Source organism: Pagrus major, chromosome 23 (assembly GCF_040436345.1).
Source record: "Pagrus major chromosome 23, Pma_NU_1.0".
In the NCBI taxonomy this organism is placed as follows: domain Eukaryota; kingdom Metazoa; phylum Chordata; class Actinopteri; order Spariformes; family Sparidae; genus Pagrus; species Pagrus major.
The window spans coordinates 11,759,066-11,781,955 of record NC_133237.1 but is presented as its reverse complement, the minus strand read 5'-3'; the positions used below and the strand labels follow the sequence as shown (position 1 = coordinate 11,781,955).

Genomic DNA, 22,890 nt, shown 5'->3' with positions numbered 1-22,890 from the left:
CATCAGTCCTGATCATGAAATCCAAAATTTTGATCAATTCCAGAATTTTAACCCTTTAAATACCAGTTAGACTATATATTTATATATTACCACTAACTTTCCAGGGGGAAAGTTGTCATTTTTTCACCATATGATTGATGCAACCCAATATTTTTCTATCATTGCAGGTCAGTAACAGTAACAAAGATTATTATTTTTTTGCATTATTACTTTTTAGCAGTGACAAAAAAGACAAAACTCCAATGTTGCATGTGAATGGCCAAAAATGCCCATTTGTTGTTGTTTTTTTAGAGAACAACATGTGCGTGTTTGTGTGTTTGTGTGTCAGAGAGAGACAGAACGTTAAACAGTGTGTTTCAGTGTGTGTGTGTGTGTGTGTGTGTGTGTGTGTGTGTGTGTGTGCATGCTCAAGGGCAGCAGGATGTGCAAACCACAGCAGAGTGGTCCTTGCAGACACACTTTCCACAGTTGGAGCAAGTGGTTGCCGTTCTTCTTCCTCTTTGGGTGCACAGTTCACACCTTCTCCTGCTTTTGTTGGCGGGGTCTGGTTTACACTCTGATTCACCCTCTTGTATCCCGGTAACAATGGCAGCAGCAGCTGCTGAGCGTGGGGGACATGGCCGAGTGTAGCGGTAGAGGGGCATCGTAGCACGAAACATGGCCCGTCCTGTCTTGGCATCCCACATGCCACATGTTGCTTCGTGTCTTGAGCAGTAGACGCCAGCCAGAACCAGAATCCCAATGTAGGCTCTCATCTCCACTTCATCCACATCCCTCCAATCCTCACACCTTCGCCTCCCATGCATGTTTGTGTGGGTGCACAGCAGCTGAATGATCTCCTCTGTTATAAACAGGTCAAAGGCAGACCTCAGGTTGCTGATGCGGGCAACTGCATACAGGGTGGGCCCTGGGGTGATACCAGTGGATACTGGATTGTAGTGCAGGGTCTCTTCAGGAGTGGGAAACCACATAATTTTCCTATGACGAGACATCCACTCACCCGCCAGCTCCTCTGTCTCTGCCATCAGCTGCTCGGCCTCCACCGCTGTGTCTGTATCGTCCTCTTCCCCTGAGGAAGAGGAATCAGGCACTGGCTGGTACTCCTCATCCGTGGTGTTGCTGTCATCCTCTGAGGAAGGTGTCCCCTCATCTTCAGGAGAGGACGTGTCGCAGGAGGCGGAAGGCGCAGAGAAATGCCCTGCGCTTGAGGAGGAGACATCTTCTGCCCAAGATGAGGACATATTGGGCAGAAGATGTCTCCTCCTCAAGTGCAGAGCACTTCTCCCCATCTTCACTCTCCGAGCCCATCACATACTGAAGTGCGTCAGTCAGTGAATATGACCTTCTCGCCATCTTGCCAGAGAAAGACTGATTTGGGAGCTGTTAGGCTCACTTATAGCATTAGTACTGACTGCACCTGCATAAACTCCAGGACAGATTTATAAACAGTGTCAGACTTTGTTTTTGTTTCCCCTGAGGGCAGAGGTCAAGATGACCTGTGATCCTTTTTTTTGGAGAGCAGCTATTTGAGTATGTAAGGGCTATTGTGTAGTTGTGTGTGGCACTCTTTTATGAAAAGATCAAAGCTACAGGTTTTTCAACCTGTGCATCAAAGCCAAGTTTGCCTTGGAAACTCAAAGCTCAATAGCCTGTCCCAAGAGAAATTCACTGAAACTTGGAGGTATGACACACTGTAATTTATGTCACTCTATCTTGCAAATACATATTTACAGGCACAATTTTTCTCATGCACAAACACACATCATTACCTGACATCCTTCAGATCACACCTATGTCAAAATTGTGTCATTCATTTGCTCCATTGGAGTGCAGTAAGCCATCATACACCCCTAGTGGAAACTAAGAATATTACCTAAAAATGCTCCCTTGGCCAAAAATGGACAAATGACATAATCTGGTAGAAAACATTTAAAACTAAAATTTTCAAGTGTTGTGTTTAGTATGAAAGCCATTTTACCTAAATTATATGAATTAATACTGTAAATCACAAGGAATTAAAAAATGTAGTTTTCATGGGTTTCAATTGGCCAAAAGTGTCCACGATAGAGCCATGAGGTACAATTGGAGATATACAGTATAATATTGACATATTTAAAGAGCAGGTTTTGAAAATTAAAAAATCAGAAAAAAATCCAGACTCTTGGGAAATATCATTCCATATGCATTAACACAGCTAAAATGGTCAACAAAAAGGAAGTGAGGTGGACACAAATGGCCAGCATAGAGTCCAGAGGGTTAAAGTAACATGTTTCTTGTTGTTGTGCAAGTGCTTGATAGTCACCATGAACAAGAGGTGTGTTTTCTGCGTTGTAGAGTGTGCACGGGTCTTCCATGCTGCAGGGGCTCGGCTGGTGCTGTGTGGACGAGATGCAGCCCGCCTGCAGCAGGTGGTCCAGGAGCTGACAGCGAGTTCAACAGGCTCACAGCGGCAGGTGTGTATGCCGCTGAGATTTACCCACTAGATTCCCTGCTCTGTTACCCTCTATTGTATATTATTTTGTCACAAATTCAATATTTGAAGTAAAAAATAAGCTTTTTTGCAGCTCTTTCCTTTACTTTTAAGCTCCAAGAATCATAGAACAGTTTGAATACAGGCATATAGAGATGGTATTTATCTGATAATAACAGCAAGGTGTGAAATAACTCTTCGGTTCTGTTCAACCACCAGACTTACTCGCCCAGCACTGTGATCTTTGACCTGGCTGACACAGACACAGTGGACAGAGCTGCAGAGGAGATCCTGAAGTGTTATGGACAAGTGGATGTCCTCATCAACAATGCTGGAATCAGCTACCGTGGCAACATACTGGATACTCACGTTTCAGTTCAGCGAGATGTTATGGAAACAAATTACTTTGGGCCCATTGCTCTCACTCAAGGTGAGTGAGGAGTGCAGCCTGGGCTTTTTGATGCCATATCTGAGCAGAATATGGCATCAAAAAGTCAGAAATGAGAGCTAGATTTTTATGGGCATTTCATGGTTGCAGTCCTCCACTCACTAATTCTTCTTTCCTCCCTTACAGCTCTCCTGCCCTCAATGGTTCGCCGGCGCAGTGGCCACATCGTGGTCATTAGCAGTGTCCAGGGCAAGATAGCCATTCCCTACAGATCAGCTTGTAAGTTGTTTTTCCCCATTTAATTAAAGCAAACAAATACCCAAGAGCTCTTTTAATCTGTGGGGTTAATTGGAGATGAAGCAGGACTCTGTTTTCTACACACTGTGGTCAGACGCAGCTTCTAAGCACGCCACCCAGGCCTACTTCGACTGCTTACGGGCCGAGATGGAGCGCCACCGGATTCCAGTGACTGTGATCAGTCCTGGGTACATCCGAACCAACCTGTCGGTCAACGCTGTCACTGGAGACGGCTCCAAGTATGGAGGTGAGGCTGATTTGAATTGGTGGTGAAACAAGTGTGACAGCAGTTAGACTAATAGTAAGAGAATATCGATCAGTGAGACAACTATTTTATACAGTTTATAAAAAATGTAGAATGAAGGTGGCAAACACTTTTTCACTCAACTTTACAACAATTAATGTTTGTAAGCAAACTGCTGCTACTTTTGTTGCAGCAATTACAAGCAGTGCACAATTAGAGACAGGTTCTTTTCAACTCCCTCAACTCTTCAACTCACTTGTGTGTGAAGCAGGGTACTGGTTTTTCTGGCCTCTGCTAGCATTGCAAGTAAACGGTTACTATGGCTGAACAAGCAAAGAAAAGATTGCTGACTACAGAAACAAGTGTGAATCCATAGATGTCATAGATGACACTGTTTGGATCTTCGTAGAGTGAAGTCCAAAAACACACCTGCCATTAACGCTTAGGTGCCAGCAAAGAGAAGAGACCTTTGAGATTGTTACTTAAAGACTTTAAGGGGATGCAAAAGGATAAGTATGAAGAAGATATAAAATATTCAAGTTAAACAACTTAAGATAAACTTTAAACACTTTTCTGTATTATAGTCAATCTACTGACTTTCCAGTGTCATTGATGCAACATGTTTCCTGTTTCAGTTTTGGATAAAACCACAGCGACGGGTCGTGACCCGCAGGAAGTGGCTCTGGCCGTTCTGAAGGCTGTCCGTCAGAGGAGCAAAGATGTTGTTTTGGCGGGACCTCTGCCCAGTCTAGCCATCTACCTTCGCACACTGTGGCCTGCACTCTTCTTCAAACTCATGTCCTCTCGCGCTCGCAAGGAGCAGAAACCTAAAGACGAGTGACGCAGCAGCAGGAGAAGAACAAGAGGCTCTGAACAGGGGGCATGTCAGATGCACATGGACCAATACAGGAAACAGACTGCTTTACATGGAGGCCAAATGGACAGGAGATGTTGATCTCATAATCTAGTACCACTTCTTCTCTAGTAACGTGCTTGCAGTGTTACTTATATAGCCTCCGAAACACAGCAGAGACCTGTGCGTTGTAAGGCTGTCGCAGGAATTAACTTTAAAAAGTGTGACCTTTAAATGTGTTTTACTAACAAGACTGAAAACTGTGCTGTTGTGAGCATGTGATGCCGTTGAATTGACTTGACTCCTTTACATGAATTTGGATTACAAATAAAATGCTCAAGCTGTTATCTAAAAGCAGGAGTGTTCATGTTTAACCTGTTATTCAGCTGTTAGAGGTCCAGTGTGTAGGATGTAGGAGGATCTATTGGCGGAAATACAGATATTTGTGTCAAATAAAAACAACCCTTTTAAAAAAGATGCTCTGGTTTTGTGGCAGAAATGGAATATAACATCCAAAATGTTTTCATTTGTGTATAGTCACCTGAAAGTAAGAATTAGTCCTCTCCCATGGAGTGCACAATGTTTCTACAGTAGCCCAGAACAGACAAACCAAACAGCCTTTTGCAGCAGCCATGCGGGGAATGGGGAGCCCAGGGTTGTTCAGTTGGTTCTGATCTATAACTCAATGATAAGACGCCACCAAATCCTCCACACTGGTCCTTTTAATAATCAGGTTTGGGTAATTTTCTCTTATTTTCCTCTCACTGTCTTCTGCTGTCCCACTCATGAATATCTTCCTTAAAAGCCTGTAGCCTCACATTTTAAGGAGTGAACAAGAGATAAGATGTATTTGTTAGCATTAAACTGTACTGCTGCGCATGTGGACAATGTGAACAGTAGATACAAGTGTACAAGAATAACTTACAGGATGCAGGATTTGTAGAAGGTATCGTAAATGGTGTTTCAGCAAAGGATCTACCCACAACACCAACTATGATTACAAAAAGAACACTATCAACGATTTTGTGTCTTTCTTAGAGATGTGGTAGAGCACCTGATGTGTCTGCATCGTCTGTACAATGTGGCAGAGAGGACACCACTGAAAATGATTTACAATAAGATGCTTTTTATACATGGAGAGGAAGGAAATACTGCTAATCTCTGTTCAGAAAAAGATTTCCTGTTTGAGCCCAGCAGTTTTCAACTGTGTCATCACAATGTTTCTGTCCCGTATATTACTGTCCACTCAATTAAATGCATTAATGTGTCATTTTAATAGGTGAGCACTTCTTTTCTTTAATGGGGGTAATCAGGGATTCAGAATGAGGTTAGCAGAGTTGTTGGTAAGAACCCAAAGGCCTCAAATAACTGGTTTTCCACAAAGTACATACACAGAAAACAAAGTTTTTTTTAAACTATCTTTATACACAGAATAAAAACACCTTTTACAAACTGAAAACTTTAAACAGGTTTTTCCTTTTTAGATGTCATCTTAATATTAAGTTAAACAAACACCTTTTTCCGAAATGTTAACAATAAATAGTCCAAATAACAATTTACATTATGTTACAAAAGCGCAGTGAATACTGGAATTTAAATTTGTACACCAAAAAAAAAAAACGAATAAAAACTTGCCAGATTCATAGACAAAACCTGCCGTTTATTATGTAAGAATCATCCTCATGGTTTTTTCCATCGAGAGTGAGAAGATTAAATCTTTTCAGATGTCTGTCACAAATGAGGAAACATAACAAGAGCTTTAACACTGTAGATTCAAAGCCCTCAAGGTGCTTTAAAGGAGACAAACGTTTCCATTTCTGCAATAACAACAAGAGCTCTCTTACAATTTACACTCAGAGATGAAGTTAAACATGTTAGTGAGACTAAATGTTCACAATACTGCATTTTGATGGTGCTGGTTAATGGAAATTCAGAGAACATCTGCAACAGTACATCGCAATGCTTACAAGCCAAAACATGTTGACATTAGCCATAGTGTTTTGTTAGCACCCAGTATCAGTACTAGTCAGAGGGGGATTAATGTTTTGAGCACAACCAATCAGAAGTTTTATGAATGATTAAAGAGTGACTGCACGACTAAAAAAAAACAGAAAATAAGGAGTGTCAACTATGGCTTTAGTGTTTGATTTCATAACTTCTGACTGCTCGCTTCTGTGGAGTATAAACGGAGTGAAACACTACTGGGAACTTTTTAACATTTTGTCTGTCAATGAAAATCAATATGTAGTTGGTCACATTATGGGATACGGGTGCCTCCGTTCAGTCCTTGACTAAAAAACAGCTTGACTAGCTTCTTTGAAGTGTAAGATTCAAACTAGAGGAACATAAATGAGTGATGTTATTTGTCCTAGTAGCTGAGGGAAAAAAACTACTGTGACATGTCTATTTAAAACCAAACCAAAATGAAATGTTTGGCGTATGTAACTGACATAAAAAAGAGAAACAGCAAGTGAGGAAGAACCTTTTTCTTCTCAACATACATTAAAAGTGATGAAAACTGCAAGAAGGGACTGGCGATGGACACTGAACTCCAATATGATTTCAGCATAAAATTCAAGGCTAGCAGCTGCACATCTGAAGAGCTACTACCAAACGTAGTCGACCAACAAAAAGCTGCCGTTTAGCATGTGACCTTAAAACATGACGAACCTGATTACAAACACACGACGCAGGCTATGTTCCTAAAATGCAACCAATAAAACCTGAACAGATCAAGAGCACGTGAAATGGAGGGCAGTATGAAATGATTTTACTTCAACCCGCCCTGCTGTGTTGTGCTCCACTTCTGCGACAGTAACTATGACAAGTATCTCACCATCCTCGTTCTTACTGACATAACTTAAACAAAATCACCCTCCAGCGGCTTTTTGCCCCCAGCTGGGATCTGAACTGCACATTTTGGCGGATTTACACATTTTGGGGCTTCATCTGACAGAGTAGACATCACACACACACATACACACACAAAGAGCAGGAAGAGACATAAAAGATCAGTGAAAATATTTTGTTCAGATATGGCATAGTATTTTCCTGTACATGAGGTTGTGTTTTGTAAACGCATTTGTTTTTCTAAAGTGTTTTTAAAGGGCATTTCACCTTAAACAACAGCTCAGCGAAGCAACTCGTTTCAAACTTGCTTTGAACTAGGGCTGGGCGATAAAACGATAACGATAATTATCTATTCACGTGGCTGGAATAGAGCCATGCCAAGAAAGATTTAAGATGTGTGTTACATGTCATGTTCACCTTTGACAGAAAATAAATATTTAATTAAAAATTAACCTTCTGATATCTTCATATCTCAATTAAGAGTAGCAGGGAACATTTAAAATTAGTGATTTGTTTTATATCGTGATATATATATCGATATCGACTGATATAAAAAAAATATATCGTGATATGACTTTTTCCCATATCGCCCAGCCCTACTTTGAACAATGGTCAAGGTTCACCATTATTATTGCACTTTTACAAACAGGGCAGGGATGGCTTTAAGGGGGTTGGTCTTTCTCCACAGACGTCTCTTCTCCAAAGTAGAAGAGACAGTGTGACAACAGTCTAAACAGAGAGGAGAAACCCCTCCTCCAGGTGGCCGCGAGGTGGCCGAGGCTCTCCTCCTCAGGGCGGTGGAATGGAGGGTTCAGTCACAGCCAGCTCCTGAGCCAGGTCGTTGAAGCGAGCAATGTAGTCCACGCTGCTCTCACTCATCATGCAGGCAAGCTGGGAGTCCATCTGCAAGCACAAACAAAGAGCCTTCAATGAACAATGACAATTGCAAAATGATAAAAAAAAATCCCCTAATTCTCAAAGGGCTTCTGGAAGTTAAAGGAATAGTTTGTATATTGGGAAATACACTAACTTGCTTTGGAGTAAGATGAAAAGATTGATAACATTCTTTTATCTGTCTTTTCAAAAATAAGGCTCCAACCAGCAGCCAGATAGCTTAGCTTAATACAAAAACTACAAACGTGGCTCAAACATGTCCAAAGATAATAAAATCAAGCTACCTCCCAGCCAAGACAAAGTCTGGACATTCTATAATTTACACTTGAGTCTGAGTGCAGATTAAACAAACGAGACATAGCATGTTAATTACTGAGCTTTACAGGTGCTGGCAGGTGGATTTTGTTACCTTTGGAGGGAGCCAGTTTAGCTGTTTTACCCCAGTTTCCAGTCTTTATGCTAAGCCAAGCTAACCGGCTGCTGGCTTTTGCGTCATATTCAGCGGCTGGACATGACTTATTTAACTCAGCCATTGTCTTTAGACTGGCAGAGTGTACAACTTAAAGAAAAAAACACAAAAAGCAAATTTGGAGTAAAAGGCTCAACTTACTTCTGCCACATCAGGAAGGCCACGGGACTGAAAGGAATCATGGGAGTTGCAGTCCAGGAGGCTAGGACCGAGCAAAGCTGTGCCACTGGAGGGGCCGGAGGGGGTTAGGGTGGTCCGCCTGCCCTTATCAGGAGAGACCATACTGGCTGGAAGGACAAGAGGCAAACAGTGAGACAGTGAATAGAAGGCACATAAAGAGTGGAAACAAAGTTGTCTTCTGTCTTGAAAGAGGAAGGCTGCAGCCGTGTCTTTGTGGGTTAATAAGAGAAAGAATATTTGAAGGCACTACATTAAGGTTTACTCAAAATAAAATGTGTTACTTTATTAATGCCTTTATTAATTTAGCTAGCATTCATTTACAGTCAGTTTGACAAAGCTGATCATCTATCAACTCTTTGGACAGATGGCAGCACATAGTAGAGTTCAGTGGATTAGAAAAAAAAAAGATTTGTAATCTTATCTGCTTGTGTATGTTCTTTAGAAAAGACAAAGCCTTACAGAGGAGGCATCCCAGTGTGGAGTCAGATGAGTCGCTGGGGTACCACTGGGGGTCGTGGCTGGGCGATGGGATCCAGCCTCTGGACGGGCTGACTGAGGGAGACGAGGCCAACAGTTTGGAGCTGTCGTTGTTACTCAGTTTGGCTGGAGAGAGAGCGGTCTCTTCACCTGTAGCAGAGCAGGCAAACAGCAATTAGTTTACAGGAGCACTGTTCAACAGGCAGGACGTCTCAGAAGTTTAGTTGGTTGTATGTCAACATACTTCTTCCATGGAATATTTCACATATTTTCAAACTGGCCTACATGCAACACAGGTGTTCCTCATGAAAACACACAACCATGTCATTTAAGCTCAAATAAATAAGGCCCACTTTAGGTTTCCACTTCAATGTAAGCATGTAGGATAGAATCACAGGGACGCACCGTAGTGGCCAGAGTTGATGGCGAGCTCGATGATGGAGTCGCTGATGTGTGTCTGAGGTTCTCCAGGTGCGAGAGCCTCTTCGGGTGGGCCGGGGAGAGAGATGTCCAGGAGCGATGCTACGCTGGGTGGAGAGAGGAGAGAGTCCCCACCACTGGTCACCCCAGGAGACGGTGGAGGAACACCATTCTTTGGAAAGAATAAGTTGGACACTTAATTAAGGCTGTTTTGTTAGATTGTTGTTGTTAAAGTTTTTTAACAAATTAGTTTTCCAACATGCTTGTTGGTCAACACGTTTTGCAACATGCATGCGTTTCTATCTAGCTAACCAAAACAGCTCACATCACCTGACCCTTGCTGTAAAGGAACGCCTGGGACTCATTACAACAATATGTAAGGCGTGGAATGAACTCCACTGGCACAGATGGACACTAGCCACAATTCAAATCTCAAGCTTGGACAGTATCACAAGAAATTTGCCAGAAACACCCCAAATTTGACTTTTCCTCTGTTTTGGGTCCCAACTCAACATCTGTATGTTATGGTTTCTACAATAATAAACAGCACAGTCCCTGTTGTCAGCCACTATCTTATTCTTGTATCTCTACCTGGGAGTATGGCCTTCACAATCCATACTTTGCTGTGTAGGTTACACTGTATATCCTACAAAGACGTGACCTGCATTCAGGCTGAACTGCAGATATTCAGCCCCAAGTTCAACCAGCATCGATCTGCTCTTCAGTGACCTCATTCTGGCTGATTGCCGATACAAATATATGCGCATAGTTTTTTCCAGCTTATTGCAGAGAACATTAAGTCTCTCCTGTTACGGAATTAACATATTATTATCCTATTCTTATCATGATGGCCACTTGCAGATGCAGGCATACAGTGCTTTTCAAAATGTTTACTACAATACTACTTTACTGAGCACAATAAGAAAACTACTTCGTCAGCAGTAATTGAAACCTCATCTCATCGGCCTGACATATCGGTAAAGATGATCATTTAGGACCGATGCCAATATTAAATTCTAAAGCTGGTATCGGCCAATACCGATGACACTCATAGAATCTGAGCTTGGTTAATGGTAAGATTAATAAGAAGGATTTGTGTTATCCTACAGGATAAAGAGAAGTAGATATAATATAGGTATACAGAAGGTCCGGGGGAGCGGCTGAAATCACACTATTATTTTTTGCTGTAATATTAAAGCAATTTTGTGGTTTTCTACTGCTGCTAGAAATGCTGCTCTGTATTTTGAAAATCAATTAAAAACCTGGACTACACTGTGACCACGACCAGAGTAATTCAGAAGAGTGAGGAGAAACACAGCTCTGTTAATTAAGATTTCACGTATTTTCCTGGGTGAGATCAAAGATAATTTTTCTGCTTCAGATACACAGTCTTCATGAAAGAATCAATAACTTAAGTACTGCTCCGGTTATTAAGAGAACATAAAGCTCCAAGTTCATCTTAGTTTGTGTATATGTGTGTATGTCAGTGTGTGCTGCTCACCTCTGGGACATTGTGCTGGAGGAGCTGAGTGTCTGGTTCAGCATCAACAATGGGCGTGGTGGTGAGCAGGGTGCTGTTGTCAACTGAGGGAGAGTTCAGCTCCCGACAGGGACTTCCAGGGATGATACCTGCAGACTTAGCTGCCAGGTCAATGGCACCTGAAAGAGTATTAACAGTTTAGAAACACGGGGGATTTGTTACATCAGCACACACCTGATAAGCTTTAACAGTGAGATAAGCATGTTAAGATGGATGTTACAAAGAAAAATATTAACTTCAGCAATTCAACTCAGCAACAATTTTAATTAAAAAAAAGTTGAAAGCAGGGGCAATAGGACAAAAATAAATCCTTTCTCTTGGAGTGTAGCTCGAAGAATGTGCTTTTTGTCTTTTTAGCCCCACACAAAAGAGCACTTGTTCAAAATCGTATCTACTGACAGAGATCATGTGGGAGTAAAGAAGTCAATTTTTATACATTTTGAGACTGGAATTCAATTTTGGATAAAAATCCAGATAATCCAGTTAGTAGTGTCTTACACAGAAATAACTTAACTTGACAAAACCTTGATTTGAAAAAGAAGGAAAATAATTCTTAAGAATATCACTGGTGTTGTGTATTAAGCCCTCAACTATGACTCTGACATCTGCATAAAGAGGGTTACTTTTAACTCAAGGGGTCAAAAATGTATGATAACTCTTTTACATATGAACTCTGGACAATATCCAGAGAGTCAGATCAGGATATCGTCCTGATTTACTTGTTCACACACGAAGCACAAAACAGGAGATTGTCCGTATCATACGTGTGATTTGTAATAAAAAGCATATCTATGTGTGCTACTAGAGGATAAAGAATGACAAAGAGGTTAAACTAAAAATTTCAACAGTGGATCATAAACTTTACTCTATCAAAATTAACAAAATGTTAATAAAACATATTAACTGAAAAACAGATACATTAAAAATGCAGTACATACTGGAGAGCTGACTGGCTGCTGCAGAGCTGGAAGCTGCAGGGGAAGCTTTGGACAGGGCGGGGCGGGAGGAAGGAGCCAGGCGTGTGTGGATTGGCCGGAAGGATCCAGTTCCTGAGGGAAGAAACAGGAAGTGAGAGAGCGAAATATTTGTAGAGCTGTTGTTGAAAAAGAGAAATGACATTAAGTTGTGTACAAAACACAAATCAGCAGAGTAATTAACCAAAGTTAACACGTGAAGAAGCCTATTGAAGGGCCTGCTTTCAAGAATGTGACAGTATTTCAAGCGACAGTATTGGAGAAAGTATAAGCATTTAAACATTTGCATCCTATGCTGACCACAATTTATACTGTAGGATCCTGATGTCTGCAGAGTACCTGTGGCAGAGGAGTTGGAGAGGATGGAGAAGGAGCACACATGCTGAGGAGTATCTCCTGTAGTTCGGGGTAGGAGTGTTCTCTGTGGAGATTATGGAAGCAACTTAACTAAATGCACTGTTTATCTTTTCGCCCATAATGACCCACCAGATGCACAGTTTAAGAATTCAACCAATTTCCTAAGTTAAAGTAATCACCCTTCTGTTCGTCTCTTACCTGAACTACAAGCGGTTTCCGAAGTTGCCTGTTTCGAGGTTTTCTCTGTCTAGAAAGGAAAAGATCTGACTGCATCTGCAAAAAAATAAAATAAAAACAATTTATATTTGTGTGTATTCTCCCAAACTTGGTGTAAAAAAAAAAAATACATTGCTCTGTCTTACACTGATAGAGTCGAGCTGCTGTCTGAGGGCCAGCTCAGCCTCCTTGTTGGGGGAAAACATTCGGTTGTGTCGTGAGCTGTTGGGGGGGAGCGTGGTGGGAACTGCAAACACACTGCCTTCTGAGTCGCCGCCCGCAGTCGTCCCAAGCAAAGAGCGGGGGAGGTTGCGTCCACCTGAATAGTAAAGGAAAAAGAAATATACGTCATGTGAGGAAGGTATTAAGCTTAAAATAAATAAAGCTATAAAACAAGATCCAGTAAGTCTTTGTGGTCATTTCTGAACACACACACACACACACACACACACACACACACACACACACACAAGCAATTACAGTTTATTTGTCATGGGCTTTTCTAACAATATTTGAAAATAGGGAACACAAAATTAGTAGTAAAACAATCACTAATGAAGCAGAAAGGAGTTGAACTACATCATTATTTTCCATTCTCAAACAAAAGCAACCACAGCACCATCAGAACAAACACACATTATCAGGAAAATCAGTCCCAGCAGAATTAAATGGGTCAAGATAAACAAAGCTGATGTGTGGGATATGATTAATGGTCCTAACCAGTCTCTGCCATCTTAAATCCAAACAAGATTTTGTTACGCAAAAGCGATGCAACAGGCAGCAGCTACAATCTTTACAGATCATCAGCTACACTTAAGTTGAATGCACATTCAGTGCCTGTTATAGCAAATTCAGAGTATATGACACGGAGCCATACATACCCGATGCTCCAGTGCTTGGCAGGTGTAACCTGGCCCCTCTGACAGAGGCCTGCTGCCGGCCACAGCTGGGGCTGCGAACGCCTGTGATGGGTCCCTTCCCTGGAGGTGTGAGGGCCTGGTTCTGTTCCTCCTGATGGGTCTTGAGAGGCGATGTAGCCGTGGAGCACAGCTCTGGAGCCTGAAGCATAAGACGCATTATTGACACCATCAGCTTTACAAGTACATTTCTACATAATGCTTTCACTAGAGTTTGTCCTTTATAAGTCTGTGGAGGATTTGTCGTGGATGAATTGACTAGGCAATGCAATCTCGTGAATCCACAGGAATAAGCACCGTGCATACTGCTGTCCCACTGTGGCATCTGATTGAGGACTACAATGTTCATTTTCAGTTGCATCCTTTATTCATGCCACTGGGATTCATAAATGAAAATTCTTCAACGTTATGCCCATGTTTGTCCGTTAAATTTGACTGCACAAAAAAAAGACAGACATTCAGAGATTTTGATTGTGAAGCATGAAGGAAAAACTAACTTTCATTTCATTATGCAACTGTGTGTTGTATAATGACAAATAAATCACCTTGAACCTTTTGTCCACAAGAACAAATTAAAGTAGCTATCTGGCAACCAGCAACAACATTGTGAGAAGTAGCCGTTAATTCCTACCAAAGGTTTAGGATTGACCTCTGTGGCAACCAGCTTGAGCAGGCATCGCAAAACGCGGTGTGTCCTGTTGGGCTTTGGCTGTGCTGAGGCTTGTCCGTTTTCTTGGTTGTTGGAAGGAACTGGCACGGGCTGCCACTCATACTCCAGCTGCAGTTTGCCAGGCTTCCCAAACATCAAGTAGAGCTCAGCCAGGGTGACATTCTCTGCGTCACGTGCACTCCAGCCTTCCCCTCTGATCTGTTCCACAGCCCGTTCTTTAGCTGCAGGTGCGGATCCCTGCGACATCCCCTCCTCTGAACCAGTCACTGGGGGTTTGGCTGGAGGAGTCTGGTTGGCCTCTGGGGAGGAGGTGCTGGTGCTCTGCTCCTCTTTGCACTGCTCCAATGAGGTTTCTGTACCACTACACAAATTCTCCACACTTTTGGTCACTGCTAAACCGACACTGGCCTCTACACCAGTACAGGTCTTAGCCCCCTCAGAGGTTCCCATACAAGTTCCCTCTTCCCTGGGGGCCACAGTCTGCTGGGACAACGCAGGAACAGAAACAGACTGAGGTCTCTTTTCCTCTACTTTTGTAGCACTGTCTTGTGCAGATTCCGGGTTAAGGGGCTCAGTTCGACGACTATCACCCAATACAGTCAGTGAAGCACCACCGGCCCCAGCAGCAGCGGTGCCCCCGCGCCCAGATTTGGCGCCAGTCCGAGATGATGGAGCCGTGTGAATACCCAGAATCTGGGCAGCCGGCAGTTCCTTGGCGTTTGGCCGGTTCTTGCCGCTCTCTAGCCAGTGTACAGTGCAGGAGGCCTTGGAGTGGACCACACGTGCCACACCAGGCAGTGTGGTCAAGGTGCTGCTCTCAGCAGGGTAAAGAAAGAGCTCCTCCTGCTGGGATTTGCTGGGAGAGAATGAGCTGGACTGGCTGCCCTCCAGAGCTTCCCTCTCCATTAGACTCTTAAGCTTAAGCGTTAGTGTTAAGGACTTTACAGCTGAAGTGCAAACACATTGCTCTAATTCCTATACCAAAGATGATTTTTTTTAAAATGATGTACTGTGCACTATATTGTAGCACAATAGTAGCAGTGGCTGTATAAAACAGGTATCACAGGACAAAGTGACAAAGTGTAAAATAAAAACTTTGAATTTTGTTATATCCCATGATTAACTGAAAAAAATATTTATAGAACAGTTAACTGCTTTGTTGCATGTGATGTCTCTACATCATACAGTTTGCTACTCTATGAAGATGCAAATCATTTGATATTTTAAAGGATACAATCCGCTGGTCATGGTACGTCCACTTTTGTTTCAGGTACTCAATGAGGCTGGAGACTTTCCTGTGGAGCTCAACCACCATCCTGGGTTAGAAAGGACACATGAAGAGATTGATTACCAAACTGCTGTGGTAAGACAGAGGAGAACAGCAGTGGGCTGACTAATTTAGTTTGTGGGTTCCTAACAAACCGTAATGAGGAAACATACGTACATATAAATTAACTTTAGCCAGTGATCTGTGGAGGGTTGTTTCATGTTGGAACCCATTAACTACATTAATATACTATACATGTATCCTCAAGATTTAAGCAGGCCATTTTCCAAAGCACAGATTTTTTGCTTCGAAATATGGATAAAAATATACTGAGTCAGTCTTGTTAAAGTCTAGTTGTGCTTCAGTTAAACACAGACACCATTTTCAAAACTTCTTGATGATGCGCACAGTAAGCAAACTCCAACATCTGAAAACTAAAATTAATTTGTCAAAGTGTACTGCATTATTGAGCTATACTGTTGGAAAGTTGATCCTGTAAAACACTGGCAAAAAATGATATTTTTTAGATTTTAAGCAGTTATGATATTGCTGCATATGGATTCTCTTGCAGTATTATATCAAGAAATTCTTATCATATGATATGCTTTCGAAAAGTTTTTTTTTTTGCCTGACCTGAGACGAGGGTTGTGGGCTAGACTCTGAACGCGGGCCCAGGAGTGGTTACTGCGTGGTTGGAGCTCCACTGCCACCTTCAAGGGTAGACGCACTGGCTTCTGGTCCTCCTCATCACTCACTCCTGCAGGGACACGAAAACTAAATGAGACTTTATAAATAACAACAACTAAGCGCTCTTAAATTGAAAAGTTCATTGAACCTAAAGAGTAACAAAAGTACTACGATAACGGTACAAAACAGCTGCAATTGCTGAAGAGTTGAGTATGTTCTCCTAGAAACTAGGAATAACTCTGTACATTGGTGACACAGCTTTCAAACATGGAAGCAAGATCAATCATCTCTAATTTAAACCACCTCCAAATATGGTTTGGATCTGATATGCAAAAATCTCATTTTGTGTGTTTTTTTGCTATCCAGTCTGCCAAAAATCAATCTGAAAAAAGAAATTAATTTAGGCTGGTAGTGTGAACATAGCCTGGGACTGAAGAGGAAACAGACAAAGATGGCAGATGTAGCAATGGGATTCTAATTTTCCATCTCGGGTTAAAGCAAGTGTTTTCTCTAAGTTTGGTGAGTGAGTGTTATTGAACAAGGGAGCTAGATTACAGCCGGTCTGATCAGTCATCTCCATCATCTCCCTCCTGCTCCTCCTCCTCACTTTGCTCCCACAGAGTTACCATGGAAACTAGCGCACACGCCATTGTTATTGCCAAAAACCCCGCCCCCACAGACCCTGTGCCTCACCATCATCATGGTTTATATTTTCAGCACTGATGTTTGTTTATTTGGTAAGTACTGTACATGTTGGGCGTCTGTGCAGGCACATGCTCACCATCTGGGTCACAAAGTTTCTTCAGTGCACGGCACATGGGCGCTTTGATTCGCAGGTTCCTTCCTTTGGAGCGTACGGTGGTGGCCCTGGTCAGAAAAACAGTAGAGCAGGAAATTCTTTTTAAGGGGAATCTTTCTGGATCATATTACACCTTTCTATAGAGGCTCATCGTTACTCTGCAGAAGTATTTTAATAAGTCACATAAACACAGATTTAACTGATCAATTGTATGGGTGGTAGACAATAACAAAAACATTTGACGACTGGTTTAGTGATAGGCCAAAAGTTTATCTGTGTTTTTGTGGATGTGATACAGAACACCTTTAAACCCCAGATGTGTGATTGTAAACATAGTTGGCTATGCAGTTTTTGAAGTCTAGTCCTGACTTACCCTTGCTGGATGAGTTCGTTGAGCTTCGCCACATTCTTGTCATCCATTACTGCCAAAGACAAAACACAAAGCCAGAGAGACGTTTACAACAACGTCCCTCAGGAGCAGCTGTCCCTCAGCACAGGGAGCATGCAGTGTTTAATCACATCCCTTGTGTCCCAAACTAACAGCAGAAAAACACTCGCACACAAAACAACTTTAAAACAGGCATCCATTCAAACACATGTACAGCCTTGACTTACATCCTCCAACTTTTTTGCGCAGCTCAGCGTAGCAGATGAGACCGTACAGTTCTTGAGAGGATTTCTTCAGCACTCTGGAGTACACTGAGAAGGAGAGGTGGCACAAGTCACAACACTGCTGTAACCAGCAACGCAGGAGAAATGTGTGCTACGTAAAGATAACACAAGAGTGACACTCAGGGCCTTTTGGAGTGGAACGGGCCTTTGGCTTATCTGGAGAGGTTTTTGGACATATGTTTTGGGACAAAGAGTCCGTGCTCAATAAAGTGCTTTCTAAACCTCAGTGTGGGAACTTTTAAAAAAGTTGATCTGGAAGATATTAGACTAGATAAAAAGAAATTTAACCAAATTTGCCGTCCTGTCATTACATACCGAATCTGACAGCTGTAACGGACATAACAGGGTAATTGAGACAAGATATGATGTGCTGCACATTATCATTGTAAAAAAAAAAAAAAAAATACTGTTCTACCCTCCATCTTCACTGAGACTCAGTGAGGTCCCTCCTGTTTTGGGTTGGCAAGAATATAGGGCAGCTTACCGTTGGCAAAGTCAATGTGTTTGGAGATCTTGTGCCAGGTCCGGTAGTAAAAGTGGCGGACCTGCTCCTTGTTCTTCACCATGTTGGCTGGTTTGCCTCTCTTCTTGTACTTCATTGCAATGTTGTTCTGGATAGCCTCAAAATCCTTCCCATGCTGGACATCCAAGTAGTTGAGATGATGCCAAAAGACACAGACATGTGAGACATTTAACTAGGTTTTAAGTGCCCTATGATACATAACGCAAACATGCATGCCAAGACTTGAAGTTGAAGTTAGTGCCCAATTTTAAGCTAGGGCACTCTTTCTGGTTTTTACCTCGTAGAGCCCCTCAAAAAAGCTGTTTTTGTCCTCTGCGCTCCAAGACTCCCACTGCCGACGGGCCCTCTTCTGGTTACCAGCTTGCTCCTCCTTCTCAGCAGACCCTTGGCTCTTGGAGGTCTTCGACACTCCCCCTGTGGAGCCAGCCACAGGCCCCGACTGTCCCACTGTCCCCTGGGAGGAAGAGCCATTCTCTGCCCCTGTGTTGCATTGAGAAAGGGAGCCCACAAATCCATCAGTCATGAAAAATTAAGAGAAAAGACAAAACTGAAATATAAGAGTAAAAAAATGTTAGGATTGAGCCGAATTTTTTGGTGGACCATTCTGGTTGTTTTCCACAGCCAGCATGAAATAAAAATACAACTGTAGTTGTGAGGTGCATGGTTTGGGAGATGTTAAAATACATGCACACAAAGCCACACACCCACTGCTATTACGCTGCAAAACCTGCACAGCTTCCCCCTCTGTGGCTCTGCTCTGGCAAGCAGGCAGGAAAAGCAATCAGTCCCTACAGCCAGGTCCAAAGCACACAGATCCAAAACCAACTCGTGGTGGGCTCCAAATGGCCAAGTTTACCCCGGCACAGAGCACAATGCCAGGAGGCATTAAGACAAGCACAGAGGCGGTTACTGCCGCAGCGCTGCTCAATGTTAAGACAACTGTAGATTTCCAGCCAGTAAGGGTATTAATTTACAAATGTAAATCTGTGTGGTTGATAGGCACCAACCTAGAAGTGTCTCTTTCAAAAAAGATGTGGACCAATATAGCATCATAGCAAAATAAGCAGGGCTTCATTGGTCGACACTTGAGCTATCTAAATATAAATTAGATGAAACAATCAGTCTTTTTCTCTTTCCAGTAAAAACAACAATAGAAATCCACCAGGCATACCTGTGAGAGCAAACGTATTCATCAATATATTACAAATGTTTAATTGTGTCAGATCCAGTCCAGTTCATTTACAAATTATTATTTTTATGGGAGAAACCGTCCTATTCTCATTGCAGAGCACCATAATTATACACACTGAAACAAATCAGTAATAACCCCTCACTAAATCTTTAATAAAAACATAAGGATTATCTTAATTTGATAAGGAAGATACAGGTGTCTGATTGATGGTGTAGCACTACAATAACAGAATCCCAAAGTAGCTCAGTAGCTCTCAGTTTGAAACATACTAGATATTAATGCTCCTGGTTCATGCTTCTTTGACTCTTGCCAGATTGGTAGTATGGAGACCCAGGAGGCGATGCCTCATTTACATTGAATCAGGCCAGTCGTCCATTAGTGTTCATAATTATTCAATGATAAATCTGTCTGTGTGTTTATTAGTCAGTAAAGAAACTGAAAGTGTCTGATATTTGCTAAAATGAGAAAGCATCACCAAGGCATTTAAGATGTTTGTTGCATCATTATTTTTTGTGATGACATGGACAGATAAATTGTGCATAATCACATAACTTTTTATTCTGAAATGACAAAAACACAAAATGTGTTTTCACCAATTTGTTTGATTAGTGGATCAATGGCATTAGCTGAGGACAACAAGGTGATCCTGCTCTTTTTTCTTATCAATGAAATATTTAATTAATAAAAACAAAATGTGTTAAGAACAACTCTCTATAATAATATCTCCTTGTCCTATTGTCAGTCCCATGCAGAAACACTTCAGTCTCTACCCTGTGATTGTTTATTCCTACACTCACTTGATAAGGACAGTCATAACAGCCCTGTGTTTTTAAAGCCAAAACGGCAAGTTTCCACGAAACTGTAACTGAAAATAGTCAGATGACATCCTAATTGATATCCAAGTTGTGGCCAGGGACTCTCCTTCTTTTTTACATAAATGGTTTCACACAGGATGGTGTTGCAACTTATGCTGGAGCAGCCGCAAATCTACACGGAGTACAACCAGTGTCCCGAGGGGAGCACACAGCAACAAAAACACAACCAGTGTAGCAATCACTGATAAACAAACTGTACACAACTGAGAGCAGACCCCCTGCTAATCACACCTATGCACACTTTTCTCTGAGCTGGTCACCTACAGTACCTTTCGATTTTGCCCCGCCATGGCCATTGATGGTGGAGCCGATTGAATCCTTCCGGATCCGTTTGCTCGGAGGTCGAACGCTTGATCGGAGAAAATGATGCTGGTCGTGACACGGAGGGGCGGGCTCCGCCGAGGTGTGGGGATGCTGGGTTGAGCCTAGCCCGGTTCGGTTCGGGGGAGAGGCTGGGAGGACGGGAGCTGAACCGGGGCTGAGACCCGTGGCTGATGGATTAAGAATTTCCACTCCGTCGTCTCCCTTTGTACTGCGCTCCTCGCTCGCCTGCTCTCCGCTCTCCTCCTCGTCGCAACCTTCGGGCTTTCTGGACGGATTCCTCCTCCCATCGACACCGATCCCCTCCCTGGAGCCCGGTGTCATGCTGCCAGAACACATTCAGGGAAAATATGTCACATTTGGAGCAAAGCGATGTGCAAAATTAACTTCTAAAGACGACGTTCACTGTCTCTCAACATGGCCGCCGCTGTTTGTTTCAAATCCCCTCTCCAGTCCCGACAAAACAACACCAAATATATGCATTTAACGTATTGAGATAAAATATAATCAACAACCAAAATAGTTTAGGAACTGCCGGCAGTGTTTTTACAAGTATCTTTCGGCTCAAATGGGCCATATTTTGGGTTTAATTTAAACTACATTCAAATGCGAGCGCTTTTCAGTTTAGCGCCCTGCAGAAACGACAACGAAACCCCTCGGTGCATTCGACCTCTAAATAAAGTGTTTATTTCAAACATAATTTTACCCATTTTCGTGCTCTTCGGTAGTAGGCGACGTCTTCTTTCTCTTCACCATGAGTCCGACCGGTTAGATTGGCAAATACTGATCAAATTGAGCATAATAAAACCTAGACCGATCTCTCCGCTTTCTGCCCTCTCCTTGCTCTTGCTTCGACTGAGCTGAACTCTCTGCGCAGTTCAACTGTTTTCTATCAGCAACAACATTACTCAACGTTTCTTTGCAACAAGAAATAAAACTATACAAGCCACTTGCAAATAAGAGACATTTACTACATGCACTGAAGAAGAATTGTCTGTAGCCCGTGCCAGGTGGGCTCATCTGAATTGATAAGCGTAGATAGTTTTATTAACGTGTGTGCAAGTGGACTTTGCTTGTCACTACGTCACCATCGCCAGCAGAAATGATGTCTGTAAAACTATTTCTTTTATAGCTTATATCCTGCTATGGCGAGGCTTTTTGACAATACTCTATTTGCCTACATTACTTCAGCCTCATACATTAGCTTGATCGTACGTCAAAATCTGCACCAGGCTATGTGAGCCAGTGCAGATCAAGACCTTGTGCATTACACTGTATTTATGAAATAGTGTGATAACGTGTACACATCAGTTTATTTATAATATTCTGTTTCCTCGATTATTTTTCAGCATTTATTTCTGAGTAAGCAGAAGAATGGTGGTGCAAAGTGACAGCGACAGAAAGCTAAACAAAGAAAGATTGATCTGATATGAGTAGCTTGAGGCTCCAGATGACAAGGAATACCCCCGTCTACATTCCGACACACTCCTGTTTTATGTCACCTATCCGCTAAATCTCAGAGACATCCCATGAGCCACAAAGTATAAATGATCTAAAACAATGGAGAGTCCGAAACTAATAGTAAAAGTTAATAAATATTGACTTTCGCTCCCTGGAATCTTACAACTTCAAGTAATTGTAGAGTCCACAGATGGATGCAACTATAATTTAACTTAAATTTAGCGACAAAAGGTCGTTTCAGATTAATTTCAGGTAAATCTCAAATTCAACAGCAACACACTGAAACCCAGGTCACAGAGTTACTTGACATTTCCCCTGAAATCTTACAGCCCTAGCAGCCAAGTGACCACTGTAGTCTAACAACTGATTTCACATTTTACTCAAAGGCTGACGTTACTTTAGAAGTGCAATAACATAATACCTGAAGTTATTTATATTAACTGTGCTTGTTAACTTTGTTGTAGGAAGCTGTATTACATGTATACAAGAGTCGCATCCATACATAACGTGGTACCTAGCATGGCTGCTGTTTTTGGCTAGCTAACGTTAACTCTACGGCAGTCAAAATAGCAATAACGTTAAAATAAAACCTGTTTGCAACATAACGAATGTCTTATACAGACCCTCAAACGTGCTGTTGGATGGTTAACGCTATCAAAGTGTAAGAATTACCTAAAGTGGAAGCCTGTTGGTGGTATTCCCAATCGAGACACGGGCTAGCATTGCTAGCAGACGGCAGCCGTCCAGCTTGTTACCGATGACAGTTCCTGCGGCTCGATTGTCCACGCGCGTAGGCACGCCCACTAGAACTCGAAAACAAATCCTCTGATTGGTCAGAAATACATGAGGACGACGGTTAAAATTTGATTGACAGGGC

General features: G+C 42.3%; 2 protein-coding genes across 3 annotated transcripts in view; one reads left to right on the top strand and one right to left on the bottom strand.

Moving 5' to 3' along the window:
• Positions 1-4,727, top strand: part of dhrs7b (dehydrogenase/reductase (SDR family) member 7B) — a 7,475-nt gene extending 2,748 nt beyond the window's left edge. The window contains exons 3-7 of the mRNA XM_073493962.1: positions 2,335-2,453; positions 2,690-2,900; positions 3,045-3,137; positions 3,250-3,402; positions 4,035-4,727. Coding sequence (XP_073350063.1) covers positions 2,335-2,453; positions 2,690-2,900; positions 3,045-3,137; positions 3,250-3,402; positions 4,035-4,240 — 782 coding nt within the window. The 3' untranslated portion in view covers positions 4,241-4,727. The remainder of the gene's footprint in view (positions 1-2,334; positions 2,454-2,689; positions 2,901-3,044; positions 3,138-3,249; positions 3,403-4,034) is intronic.
• A 1,156-nt stretch (positions 4,728-5,883) lies between these two features.
• On the bottom strand, positions 5,884-22,750 carry cramp1 (cramped chromatin regulator homolog 1). 2 transcript variants are annotated; one of them, XM_073493961.1, is made up of 20 exons: positions 22,686-22,750; positions 20,501-20,877; positions 18,442-18,644; positions 18,126-18,279; positions 17,585-17,668; positions 17,343-17,391; positions 16,952-17,037; positions 16,117-16,240; positions 15,451-15,532; positions 14,178-15,134; positions 13,511-13,688; positions 12,776-12,948; positions 12,612-12,686; positions 12,396-12,477; positions 12,021-12,131; positions 11,044-11,201; positions 9,528-9,714; positions 9,105-9,272; positions 8,607-8,752; positions 5,884-8,005 (listed from the first exon to the last, which is right to left on the bottom strand). In XM_073493961.1, the coding sequence occupies exons 2-20, from the start codon at positions 20,874-20,876 to the stop codon at positions 7,892-7,894; spliced, it is 3,507 nt and encodes a 1,168-aa protein (XP_073350062.1). In that variant the 5' UTR covers position 20,877; positions 22,686-22,750; the 3' UTR covers positions 5,884-7,891. The 2 variants fall into 2 exon arrangements, with proteins under 2 accessions (XP_073350062.1, XP_073350061.1); XM_073493960.1 differs by lacking the exon at positions 22,686-22,750 and adding an exon at positions 21,259-21,369.
• Between the last annotated feature and the right edge of the window lie 140 nt (positions 22,751-22,890).